Below are 14,308 nucleotides of genomic sequence, written 5' to 3'. Positions count from 1 at the left end.
GGGGCCCCCACCAAAATCCCTTATATACTGGACCGACGCATGGACCACTAAGACCTTAATTGCGGAGGGTTGCTAATGGTATCCACAGCTGAAACCTGCGGGGGGGGGGGGGGGGGCTGGTTAATTTCTTTACTAAAGCCCCATCAGCCCCAATGTCTGGGAAGGTGCCATTGGTTTCTAAATGCAAGGCTTCATCTGTTCTTCTTCACCCACTCCATGTGCTGCCCACATCTGTATTACTATAGTCATTATTCACCACAACATCTTGGAAGTAATAAAAGAGAACCTGCTGTTAAGAAGCTTTTAATTCTGGACGTTCTTTCCTTCCAGAGTTTATACACAAGTTAGGAGGTGGGTGGATTTGAGTAATCCCTTGGCGATCATTTCCCACATCTCAGTAGTGGATATCAACAAAAAAAAGTCCTTTATTTTGGTCCCCAGCCAAAATATGAATAATGGGAAGTAGCTCACGCTGCAAAGAATGACGTACCTAAAATACGTATTTTAATGTTAAAATGTACATTCGTAGAAATCTTTATACTGACATGGTATTTTCCTTTTGACAAAAGTGTTGGAGTGGGGGAAGGGGCATTAACTTAATAATACTGTTTCAGTGCCCCTAGGACTTTGTATTACCAGTAATAGCAAAGTGGAAAATCGCTAACTTTAAATACTGCAGAACTACTCTGCATGCGTAATTGAAAGTATCGGTCTACAGACATATGGGACTTTAATATCTTCACCTCCGTTGCTATAAAAACGCCAAAGTTCTTTACATCAACAGATGGGCTACCATAGGATTTGCATGCTGGGAATTGTAGTGCCACAAAACAAATTTAAGATTATAGTGTGACTTGTTTATCACTGAATGTCCCAGCATCTGTATCCTAAAAAGTAAGTTTACTGTTGTATGAGATTATGTGGTAACCTTCTACAGACACATGTATTATTTAATGGAACAATGGTGGTACACAATAAATGAAGCTACATTTGTGGCACTATAGGTCGCAGCATGCTCATACTCAACCACTCTATTGGACAATGGCTTTCTTTTTAAACAATGGTTAAGTGTTAATACAGTTATAGGCCAAAACTGAAGACCAAGCTTTTTTATTTTTCTTTATCAACAATTTTATTAGTAAATAAAAATAGAGCATACAAACATCTCAGAATAAGTCAAAATATTACATTCAATTAAATAAAAAAAATTTACAATACGTTCTTGTAAGGACATAACGAAATAGTTTAGGAGGTATCCTCCCATACATAATGAAAAAAAAAAAAATAGAAATAAAAAAAAGGAACAGCCAATGGTAAAGATCAGCACTCTAAGGCTATGTGCACACGATAACGTCAATTACGGCTGAAATTACAGAGCTGTTTTCAGGGGAAAACAGCTCCTGAATTTCAGACGTAATTGCTCATACTCGCGTTTTGCGAGGTGTCAATTACGGACGTAATTTGGAGCAGTTCTTCATTGGATTCAATGAAAAACGGCTCCAATTATGTCCCAAGAAGTGTCCTGCACAGTACATTAACAAATCCATTGAAATGAATGGCCAGATGTTTGCCGACGTATTGGAGCCGTGTTTTCAGACGTAATTGGAGGCGTAAAACGCCTCCATTACGCCTGAAAATAGGTCGTGTGAACCCAGCCTTACCCATACCAAAGTAGTGTAACATGTAGGGAGCCAGTCCCACATACTATTTCCATGGGTATATTAATTGTTAAAATACAACAAACAAAGGTACATAAAAAACAAAACAGAAGACATAAAACATAAAGACGAGACAACAAAAGGGAAACACAAGCAGAAGAAATGGCAGAAAATAGCAGAAATTACGCGGTGAGTATTCAAAAAAGGCCATCCAACCAGAGAGACAAGTCAGCGCCATCCCGAAACAATGACCACACTGTCCAATTTCGAACAAAGCTTTCGAGCTTACCCCGATCGGCAGACATCAACTCCTCCATTCTCATAATATTGCTCATCTCATTTACCCACTCGGGCAAAGAAGGTACATTAACAGACTTCCAATGACGTGGAATTACAGTCCTGGCCGCAGTCAGAAAGTGCCTAAAAATGCCCCCTTTGAGGTGTGGGAGTGATCCAGGAACCATGGAAAGCAATCCTATAGAAGGAGAAGCAGGAACCGCAGTATCAAAGAGCTTGTTCCCAAGATCAACATTTTTTTTCCAAAAGGGATGGAGCTTAGGGCAATCCCACCAAATACGTAACATAGTTCCAGGAGCCTCCCCACACCTCCAACAAGCTGCAGACACATCAGGAAATATTCTATGTAGAAGGGAAGGGCAAGACCAAGCTTTTTAGTAATAAATAACAATAAATATTCTAGTACCTGTATAGGCAAACGAACAGTAACGAGTGTTAAAACACAAGTGCAAGCATGGACTCTGACTAGTAACATGCAGGTCTATCCTTTGGTTGTAAATTCATAATAAAGTATAATAAATGAAAGAAGGCGGCAGCGGTACGTGTATGGAGGGGGCAAATCAGTGAATTAATGCTATTGTTTAATTTGACTACCAAACTAGGTTTGATGTGGCTGGAAAAAAAAGAAGTAGATACATGGCACTGCAAGTCACAGCATGCACAGTCTAAAAAATCCTGTCTGCAGACATCTGCTGTGGTACTACAAATCCCAGGACGACAATCTAAAATAGTATTTCTGCTGACTAGTACTACAAGTCTCAGCATGTACAATGTAAAACAGTCTACTGACTAAGGGTGTATTCAGACGTTGCAGTGTGGTTAAAACATTTTTCTGTGAACTTGGGTGTTTATTACAACTGCCTTAAAAAATGCACAAAGTTGCTGAAGAAATGTGTTTTTTTAATGTGTTTTTTTTTTATGCAGTCTTAGGCTGGGTTCACACGATCTATTTTCAGACGTAAACGAGGCGTATTGTGCCTCGATTTACGCCTGAAAATAGGGCTACAATACGTCGGCAAACATCTGCCCATTCATTTGAATGGGTTTGCCGACGTACTGTGCAGACGACCTGTAATTTACGCGTCGTCGTTTGACAGCTGTCAAACGACGACGCGTAAATTGACTGCCTCAGCAAAGAAGTGCAGGACAATTCTTTGCAACGTAAATGGAGCCGTTCATTGAACTCAATGAAGAGCAGCTCAAGATTTACGAACATCACAGACGCCTCGCATAATGCGAGGAGCTTTTACGTCTGAAACGACGCAGCTGTTTTCTCCTGAAAACAGTCTGTCTTTTCAGACGTAAAAGCCTCTCATCGTGTGCACATACCCTTAGTTTTTTGCAGGCAGAAAATCTGCCTCAAAAAGTTTGGAATTTTGAGGCAGATTTTGCCTGTCTGCACGCCGATTTTCGCCCGCGGCCATTGAGCGTCGCTGTCAAAAAACACCGCAAAATACGCTTTCTCTTCCTCCCGTTGATGTCAATGGGAGGACAGAGACGTAAACGCCCGATGATGGGGCATGTCGCTTCTTTTTCCCCACTAATCGGTTTTTCCGCTCGCGGGGAAAAAAACGCCTCCGCCTCCCATTGAAATCAATGGGAGGCATTTTCGGCCGTTTCTTGCGTGTTTCCGTGTCAAAAAAAACTCAGTGTGAACTGGCCCTTTTTTAAATGGCCGTCACATGGCTGCATGGATTTCTATGGGGCTATTCACATGTTGTTTTAACGGACCATGTGAAGGACCCGTTAAAAAATAGGACGTCTTATTTTTGCCGTTTTCACGGACCGCTCAATAGACTCGTCTGAGTGCAAATCAGCCATGAAAAACCAGTTTTTCACCGCCAATTTCACAAACTCTCGTCTGAATATAGACTTAACCGCACCTCAGCGTCTGAATGCACACTTACTGGACTTATCGAATGAAAACCATTAACCCTTTAGGCTGGATTCACACATCACGTATTTGTGGATCCAGGAAGAAGAAGTAGAAGTTCTTCCTTTTATATTTCCCATTCCTTTTGAAGCCACTTCTGGTCTCGACTAAAAAATCTGCAACAAATACACAACGTGTAAATCCAGTCTAGCAAAGATTGTAGTGCCACAAGTCCCAGCATGGCCAATTAAACAGTAGGTCTACGGACATTTATGCCTATTCATTTAACAATACTTAAAAAGAACAGAATCTCAAATAAACATAGTGCCACTACAAGACCCAGCATGGGGCTTCTCATCATAGCTTGCGATTGTCTCCTGGGTGTAGTGAAATAACAGGTCTGAGAGCTGATAACAGATAGCAGTAGTGATGGTAGTAGAGTGCTAAGATCCCAAGTAAAGGTCAAATATTATTATGTATTGTATTAAAATAAACAATAATAAAATGAAGACATCCTCTTAGAAATACGGCGTACTTAGAAGAGACGATCCACGTTTGTTTGCGCTCAGTAAGCAGCAGTGTGGCTGTGCCACCCCGTGTCCAGATCTTGCTGCTGCCGGTCTCATTGTCCAGAGAGGAAGCGATCATAGATTGGAGTGTGTACAGAGATTAAATTGCTGCAGCTTGTGGAAGGAGAAGTGTGCCTGATCCGGGAGTCTCTAAAGCCCAGTGTGTAGAACAAGCTGCTAGGCTCTTCTGTGATGTAGATCAGCATGGCAGATAAGAAGTGCCGGTTAACGCTAGATATGTTGGTAATTGGAAACAATAGGTCTGCTGTAGCACAAGGGTAATTACGGTAATGCAGGACCAGAGGCTGTGGATGGAGAGTGGCTGAGACTCTGCACTCTGGCTGGGGGGGGATCTGACACTTGGACGTCTGATGAGTAAAGTTCCACCCTGTGCTCCTTGCGTAGGGCGTGGTGGGCTGTCAGCCGTGATCGCGCTCCAGACAGTGCACTTAACTTTCCAGCAGCGTGTGATCAGTACAGGAGCCTCCCCTCACTCCTCCCTTGCAACTTACCCACCTCATCCTCCCTCCCCTTCTCTGCCATCGGGGGAATAAATCAGAAAAGGAAACGGAGAGACGGAGAGAGGGAGACAGGGAGCTGAGATCTCTTCATAAAGTATCTCCGATGGCGGCTGATCAGATCTGGCTGCCAGAGTAACTGTCTCTGCTCAGTCTCTGCTCTATTACTGCCTGGAGTTTATTATTATTATTATCCTTCCATCCCAGCCCTGTATATGATACTGGATAGGAGATCTGCCTGTTAGATTGTGAAGATGGCTGCTTCCCGGTGTCTAGTCCTTATCCTGACACTTTTCCAATCCTTGCTGATATGTCCTTCCTCCGAAGAATACTTTCCATCTGCTGCAACGTAAGTAACCAGGTTTCATGCCAATTAGACTGATATGTAAATGTGTCATGTGACCTCACTATAAGGTGGCATGGGCATGGCTATGCAACACTAGCTAGTAGTTAGATGGGCTGGTGATAGTGCTTTACTTTATAATCCCTGGGAATTTTCAAGGGAGCAACCCTGAAGTCCCAACTAAATCTAAGTAGCAGTTAAGCTGTGCTGGGAATAAAGTTGCATGGCATCTCTTTATAAGGGTTGGTCATGTCTCCGCTACCGTATGGAATACACTGGATTCAAGTTCTCCTGCTCTTCATACAACGTGTGTTGTCTTCCCCATTAAATAGACAGCCCAAGGAAGGGACCCATCAAGCATGCTTGTTGTGACAGTTGTTGCTTCCTGAAAAAAAAGACCCATGAATCTCTGCTGCCTATAGTCATAAATCAAGCATGTGTCTAGAATAGATGTGAGCAATGCTGAGCTGTCATCTGTCCCCCCAGCTCTAGTGTATGACTGTGGGAGGGATGAAGGGTGCTTATATTACTTCCAACATGACACCTAAGAAATGGGGATTCTAAATAGATAGCAGGTATCTGATCTGTGCTTAATCAGTTCTTCCCTGATATCTGCTACAGAAATATCCATTTTGAGTATTCATGAATGTGGGATGAATCCTCTTTGCTAATGACAGGGGCTGCAGGACAGAGACCGAGAATAGGATCTGCTGAGAAAAGGCACTTAACCAAACAAAGCCCACCAAGTCTTGATGTGATCTTCTCCTGCTAGTATTGTGTCTTTGCTCTTAGGGAGTACAGAATGGAAGGGAGTTTCACCGCTTGCCAGTAGTACATTTCTCCAATTAGTGCTGCTTGTGTGCTGTTATATATGGATCCTGTTCCCAGGATTTATTCCATTATGTATCCGACCAAGAATAATTGGCAGCACATAGACTGTGTTAAGAAATACAGGACTGTTCACCAGTCATATTCTTCTTGTAACTGATTTTATGTGACTAAAAGGCAAAGAGAAGATTTATATATTAGCACATTTTCTGCCAACTGGAGAGAAACAACCATTGAAATGAGCCACAAGGCTCATTGTGCCACCTATGGTTTGCAACTCTCCAAAATGAGATGATTCATTTTTAGAAGCTGCTGTATATGTGTGTATATGTTGGGAATTTGTAGTCTATAAAATCTCAGGAGTGTCCTTAGATGTCTGAGTGCTATTCACCAACTCAGATGTCAGGAGCACATTAAATTTTCATTCACTGTTGTGAAAAGTGTTTACTATATTCCAGAGGGAGTTTGTCACTACATCTAGCCAATGTTCCTTTATTTAGTCCAGTATACAAGCTGCTTCAGAAAATAGCCCATGATATGATATTAGATGTGCTTGTAATAAAACAGAAAAAAATGTTGTCATTATTGACAGACATCAATATATATGTATATGAAAGAAAAAATACAATAAAAAATTAAAATATACAGTGTAAATATACAGTGTATATATATATATATATATATATATATATATATATATATATATACACACAAACAAACGTAGGAATGCACTTTTTAGGATATTTATATATATATATATATATTACAGTAAACATATATTTGAATGTGTGTGTGAATATATAAAGATATTATATATATATATATATATATATATAATATATTGATTATTTTATATATATATATATATATATATATATATATTCTACGCACATACAATACAGTGTTTCCTATCAATTACAACATTGCTGATGCAAAAATACTTTGGTAATTCCGATATTCACTATATAAAATCGCAAACACTAAGTATAACTGGAAATAGTTGTTATATACATATGTTCTGTCTCTCTCTCTGTCTATGTATTCATTCATTTATCATGTGTAAACATTTTATTTTATTTTCTACTGAATTTAATATATAGCCCATTATTACGTTTTTTTGGGGGCAGGATTTGCTTTTTAAATTATCCTAATATCTATGCATTTTATGTATCTAAGAAAGTGAATACTAACAGACTATGTTGAAGAATCATGGTCACTTGTTTTACAGTAGAGCAGATTCAGAGAACAGGTGGTGCTTTGCACATATTCTTTTCTACTTAAGCTGGTGTGTCATCTGCTGTTATGTGACAAATCTCTAATCATCTTGGACCATGTATATATGTCATTGTAATCAATGCTAGAAATGAATATTTTACATTTGAGGGAGGGTGGTCGCTATAGGATATATTGGAGGCAAATGTGAATTTTGAAATATATTATAGTCCTAAAGCAAAGCAAAATAATAGTGTGGAATGTCAACATGCTATGGACATACCGTGCACATCTAAAAAAAAATATTTAGTTATACAGGTGTCACTTGGTATTAAAAATGGGATGTTTAACGGTTACCCTACATTTAGTAAATAAGTCACAACTAGAAAGCATGGAATGGTTAAGACCAGGAGCATAGACAATCCAGGTTCTCGTGTAATGTGTACAATGCTGAGGCAGGAATTCTTCATGTACATCCCAGCCTCTGCCCACACACACTTTCTAATTGTAAACTTAATTGTAAATGTAAATTATTTTCAAGCCTCTACTTCGGCATTTAGTACATAATATGCTACCGTGACAAATTGTAGGCTATTTGCCCAAGATTTGTTGGATTGTTCCTACAAGTTATATGACCCATGCATCACAAAGGAATTCATTGCACAGTTAGCTCCTGATATAAGATTTTAATAAAGTGCAAACCCAAGTGTATTTCATCTTTACAGACAACATAAATGTGTTTCCAGCACATTAGCATTTAAGAGAATGTTCATTTTCCTTACGGATTCCTGGAAGAAATCGCTGCTTTATGTATTGTAAACAAACAAATGTATGAAGTCATTGGATTGTAAACTATATAGCACCTACCAGTGAGTGATAAGATTTTGCTTAATCTCCTGTTCTAAATATTTATAATTTGTGTCCTTTCTTGTATATGGTAAATTGCTTTTGTTTTTAAATATGTATTGCTAATGTTGTTTTTTGTTTTTTTTTTGTCCATTTTAAATATTGAAAATTTATAATAGCATAATCAATTTAAAAATGCAAAGTGCTGAAAAATGTGTTTTCATGGTAGATATATATATATATATATATATATATATACATACACACACACTTATCTATTATATATGTGTATGTGTATATAATAAAAATAAATAAATATATATATATATATATATATATATATATATATGTGTGTGTATCCTGCCGATGTAGCGTTCAGGTGTAGACAGGATATTTTATCTTATCCATCTATCTTTGTGTGATATCTGGGTACTATCAATAACACATAGTAATAATATTCTTAATACATACATATACCTAGATATAGCTGTGCACACACTGTATGCCATGTTGGCGCAAAGCACTGTGTACTTGTTGCGTATGAGTAAGAGATATGTGGATGTTTTTGCCGGTTTGATGCCTATATTTTCAATATAGACTTGAGAACGCAAATGGGATTTTCATACAATTGCATTCTCAGCCCATAGCCGGTCTTTGCATTGTAAGTCAAATTAAATGGATGTACAAATATATCCAATGGAAAAAAAAATTGTCCCTTCACAAAAGCAGCTCAGTGCTACCCAGAATAATCTGATTAGCCGATCTGTCTAATTTGCATGTAGATCCCTGAGGGCAGACAGTGAGCATGTGTTACATTAGACAGTTATACATCACCACACACTACGAAATCAATCACAGGGCTCATCTTGAAATGTGCTGCTCTACAACACATACACTGGTTTTGATGCCTCTGTTTGTGAATTTACTGAAGCAGGTCCAATGTGATTGTGATCTGACCCTCCTTTGTGCTATGTGACAGTTTGGTAGAATCTGAATTTTAATTCCATGTAGTTGGTTAGCTTGGCTCTCCATCCTTCATTTATCACAGCATTGCTGCCTGGAGACTGACTTTCCCCTGCAGTCATTTCCCTACTAGGTGTGATTTATTTATACACATTAAGTACCGGGTAGAAGTGATACTTGCGTATGGGCCTATAACCAATTATTAGTTCGTTTATTTCGCACTCGCTAATCACGCAAGTTCTGCTGGAACATTTTAATTAGGACTACTTAGTGCATCACCATGACCAGATTTTTTTAATGTTTATTTTAAATTCCTGTCTATTACAAGTTATTAAACGCATTAAAAACAACTACATCATATATTCAGTTCTTTATGTGAAATCCTCAACTAAACATCTTCTTTTGTATAGCATGAGTGATGTGTAAATCAGCATTTTATTTGTTTCTGGTTGGTCTATGTCCTAATCAGAATATAGGCTTTCAGGAAACAATGTAGCCAATTCCAAAAATTTGTAATAATAATAATAAAAAATAATAAAATAAAGTATCATCATCATCATAATAATATTACAAGTGGACTAACTCTCAAGGCCATTTTGATGTATTTGTCTTGTTGGGGTTTATGAATACACTGTTTTGTATTCTTCTTTCTGTTTGTTATTTGAGTTGTTTTGTTATAAACATTGATAGTAAATTGCTGCAATTTTTTTAAATTTCTATAACTTTACCTTTTATAGATTGTATGATTGTTATTTACTAAACATTTGTACATTGTTTATTAACCACATCTAGTTATATTGTGCTCACTATAGCTGGTTGCTTGGTTACTAAAAGTAGGGCGATAAATTGCTAATTATATTTCACAAATAATGTAATATGTACTTGTGTCTTTATTTTTGTATCCATATTTGGCTAAATTACTACTATGGTTGAGCCCTATTTTTACATAATAATCTCATGGCATATATGTCTATTGTGCCCATAGATGACGTTTTGTCAAACATTTGCAAGTTTCCTTTTGGCGTACATTTGGCTAATAAACTTCTGTTTATCTGTGTCTGAAGTGTATTGAAAAGCGCAGTCAACTACGCTTTTCAATACAGCTCTATGTGAAGAGAAAAAACATATACCATTCGGTATACATTTTTTTTCAATGATAGACATATGGAAGTATATAGGCGTACAGTTGCGTACATATGCGGCATACATTTAGTAGCATGTTTTAAATAGTATCACCGAACACAGAGTGATCCTAGCTTTATCTGTGCTTGCTGATCAGCTTTGTCTATATAGGCGGTCACCATTCGCTGTCTTTCCTTGAACAATCTAATTTCTTCATCTTATTATAATATATAGTTGAGACTTCTTATATTGTTTGTACACACATGATATTAGCAAGGGCTGAATGTTTGTTTTATTACCAGTGCCGTTTTTACCACTGTTCCCTTGCACAGCCCAATTGTTCTATGTCTTTTGTTTCCATTCTACCTATAGTGAACACGCTGTCTTCCTACTGTTTGTTTTGCCTTCTATTTAAATGCAATAAGTATATAGAGTGTCAGATATTTAAATAAACTCTGCCTTTAGACCTCTTTGTGGTGTTGAAGTCTATTGTGGTGTCTACATGGCATATATCCTTATGAGCAAAACGTTTAGATATTCTTGAAATGTGAATAAGTAATACATATGCCATCACATTGCTTGAGATGATAAGCAATAATTATACTGAAAGCGATTTAGATTAGATATTAACCCATTCAAAGACACCAGAATGCTGGACAAGACCAGGCTTACTGGTTACACTATAGCCTTATTTTTGGCGTATACGCTGGGTACATTTTCAGACATGTACGTTAAATGTATAGTTCTCACGTATATGCCAGAAGGTTGAATATTATTAGAAACAAAAAAGTTTTGTTTTTTGTTCTGGCTGCATACCACCTATATGTATATATGCCAAAAGGACATTCTTTAGAAACCTATGGGAATGTTCATCATATATGTCAAGAGCATTTACAGGTGATGATGTGAACAGAGCTTAAAAAAAATAAAATAAAAAATCACCTGTTTATTGCACAGCCACTGTAGGTGCACCCCCTTTGCCCACTGAGTGGACCGCTTGTGAAATACAGAAATGTTGTAGCATGCACTACTTAAGCTGACACTACATGAAGTGTTTTGCATACCAACCAGTAGGTAGCGAGAGGTGGTTTTTATCTATCTCTATGCAAAAAGGAAGGTGCATTTAAACTATTTAGAGAATGACCTCATTCTCTGCCCCTGATAATCAGAAGACGTCCTGATCAAGCTTCATGCACAGCATAATTGTGTGAATTCACTTAAATCTCTTATGTTTGTCAATCCCTTTTCATGTAGAGGGGGGAATTCAGGACCCTACTTTATTAGCAAAAGCAAGAGCTGCTGGCTAAGGGTATGTTCACACGCAGTGTTTTCAGGCGTAATTCGGGTGTTTTACGCCTCGAATTACGCCTGAAAAAACGCCCCTAATACGCCTACAAACATCTGCCCATTGCTTTCAATGGGAATTACGATGTTCAGAGTCAATGTCAAAATACGGCGCGTAAAATGACGGCTCGTCAAAAGAAATGCAGGACACTTCTTGGGACGTTTTTGGAGGCGTTTTTCATTGACTCCATTGAAAAAAAACTCCAAAAAGGGCCGTGAAATATGCGGGTTGCTACAAAAGCGCCTGAAAATCAGGAGCTGTTTTCGCCTGAAAACAGCTCCATATTTTCAGAGGTTTTTGGTCACTGCGTGTGAACATACCCTAAAAGTGGTGGTCATTCATTTGAATAGCCAGCATGTAATACATTTCTGGCCTCTGCTGCTAGGGAATTGTAGGGCAAGCTAATAACAACTGGACCTGCAGTGATCACCTGATTGGGGTTTCAGAAGCTGGACCTGAAGTGATCACCTGATTGGGGTTTCAGAAGCTGGACCTGAAGTGATCACCTGATTGGGGTTTCAGAAGCTGGACCTGCAGTGATCACCTGATTGGGGTTTCAGAAGCTGGACCTGCAGTGATCACCTGGTTGGGGTTTCAGAAGCTGGACCTGCAGTGATCACCTGGTTGGGGTTTCAGAAGCTGGACCTGCAGTGATCACCTGATTGGGGTTTCAGAAGCTGGACCTGCAGTGATCACCTGATTGGGGTTTCAGAAGCTGGGCCTGCAGTGATCTACTGATTGGGGTTTCAGAAGCTGGGCCTGCAGTGATCTATTGATTGGGGTTTCAGAGGCTGGATCTCCAGTGATCTATTGATTGGGGTTTCAGAAGCTGGATCTCCAGTGATCTATTGATTGGGGTTTCAGAAGCTGGAAATGCAGTGATCTCCTGATTTTTGGGCTGGCTCCAGTGTAAAAAGTTGTCTTGGTGAGATAACCTCTTTAAAGGGAACCTGTCACGTCAAACATACCGGCTTATTATAGAGCAGGAGGAGCTGAGCATATATATACATTTATATAAAGTTGGGTTCAAAAAGATACAGGATAACCTGTAATTCATTCATTTAAATCCCTGTTTACTCTAAGCTCAAGAGTCCAGTGGGCAGTCCTTTTCAGTAATTAGCAGCTATTTCAGTATTCACATTTATACAAGGAACGCTGTCAATCAATGGTTGAGACCACCCACTGGCCCACAGTAAGGCCCCATGCACACAACCATGCCAGGAATCAGCCCACGATTGCGGGCACGGCCGTCTACTGACGGCCAGCTGCATTTTCGGGCCGTGCTCCCATACAAAGTATGGGAGCACGGCCCGTAAAACACGAAAGTCCACGGCCAATAGAACTGAATGGGATCAATATCTGTGGTGCTCTGCAGGTTGTCTGGTTGCTATGGGTAGGGTTCCCACCCCATCAATATTTAAGAGGTAAACTCAAGTACTCCTTAGGTCAATAAGCAAAAATAAATTTATTTGAGTAAGGCAATATGAAGAGATAACTGTAACGTTTCGGCCACAATCCGGCCTTTGTCAAACTCTATTGCAGCTGGTCAATAGAAAAATTATTACTTGAGAATGACGCTTATGGAATAAGGTAACTTGTACCATGGATATGCGGACACACAAGCATCCATAAGCGTCATTCTGAAGTAATAAAAAAAATTCTATTGACCAGCAGCAATAGAGTTTATCAAAGGCCGGATTGTGGCCGAAACATTAGTTATCTCTTCATATTGCCTTACTCAAATAAATCAATTTTTTCATATTGATCTAAGGAGTGCTTGAGTTTACCTCTTAAATAGAACTGAATGGGTCCGTAAAACCGGTCGTGGGGCCTAAGCAGGGATTTAAAGGAATGAATTACAAGTTATATCTTTTTTTGCACAAAACTATATATTAATTTGCTAAGCTCCTCTCGCTCTAGAACATGCTGCCTGCAGATGGGACTGCATTTTCAACAGGACAGGTTCACTCTACACATGATCATACCTGCTGTTTGTATACGGAAGACCTTTTCAGATTATTAAGAAAATAAATCTATCTGTGAAAAAATCTACATCGTATTTACATTCACTTCAATGGGAGAAGAAGGCTGCAATACCTGTGAATTGCTGCTACATCCTTGTCGAAGATTCACAGTGAGCAAGAAGAAATGAAGGGGAAGCAGCGCTCGTACTAGCGCTGCACCCCCTTCAAAACAGCTGATCGGCGGGGGTCCCGGCATTTAGACCCCGACCCATCAGCCATTGATGGCCAATCCTGAGGAAAGGCCATCAATTTTTACTGTCTGGAAAACCCCTTTAAGTATTTGGGATTTTTGACTCCGAAGTAATTACTGTATTTTTCTGACTATATGACGCCGTTTTTAGCAAGAATAAATCTTGCTAAAAAGTCCCTGTGTCTTATAGACCGCAGTCAAGGGACCCGGCATGGGACCCTTCCCGACCCATGACCTGCCGGCACATCATGGAGCGGGGGGGGGGGGGTGATGTATGGAGCGGGCTCACGCGCTGAGCCCGCTCCATACACTGCAGGTGTCAGCTCCTGACACGCTGCTCTAACGGCCAGGAACACCAATTTCGCTCTTTTTAAAGGGGTTGTGCCATAAAACACATGTATCCACACATGTATCCCCTATCCTGTGATCGATAAGTAGAACGGGGACCGAAAGTTACAGACCGCTGCATGAGAAGCTGTGACTTCCGCGTTCTGTGTCCGGCAGCTTCATAGAGATGAAT

General features: G+C 39.4%; 1 protein-coding gene across 5 annotated transcripts in view; it reads left to right on the top strand.

Annotated features, from left to right (window-relative positions):
* The first annotated feature begins 4,731 nt into the window (after window positions 1-4,731).
* Window positions 4,732-14,308, top strand: part of CACNA2D1 (calcium voltage-gated channel auxiliary subunit alpha2delta 1) — a 737,376-nt gene continuing 727,799 nt past the window's right edge. For 3 of the 5 annotated variants that reach the window (XM_075857359.1, XM_075857357.1, XM_075857355.1), the window contains exon 1: window positions 4,733-5,264. In XM_075857359.1, coding sequence (XP_075713474.1) covers window positions 5,170-5,264 — 95 coding nt within the window. In that variant the 5' untranslated portion in view covers window positions 4,733-5,169. Of the gene's footprint in view, window positions 5,265-14,308 lie in introns of all 5 variants that reach the window. The other 2 variants (XM_075857358.1, XM_075857356.1) reach the window with 1 other exon arrangement.

This window comes from Rhinoderma darwinii, chromosome 3 (assembly GCF_050947455.1).
Source record: "Rhinoderma darwinii isolate aRhiDar2 chromosome 3, aRhiDar2.hap1, whole genome shotgun sequence".
Taxonomy (NCBI): domain Eukaryota; kingdom Metazoa; phylum Chordata; class Amphibia; order Anura; family Rhinodermatidae; genus Rhinoderma; species Rhinoderma darwinii.
The sequence above is the reverse complement of the archived record's forward strand: the minus strand, read 5'-3'. Positions and strand labels throughout refer to the sequence as shown.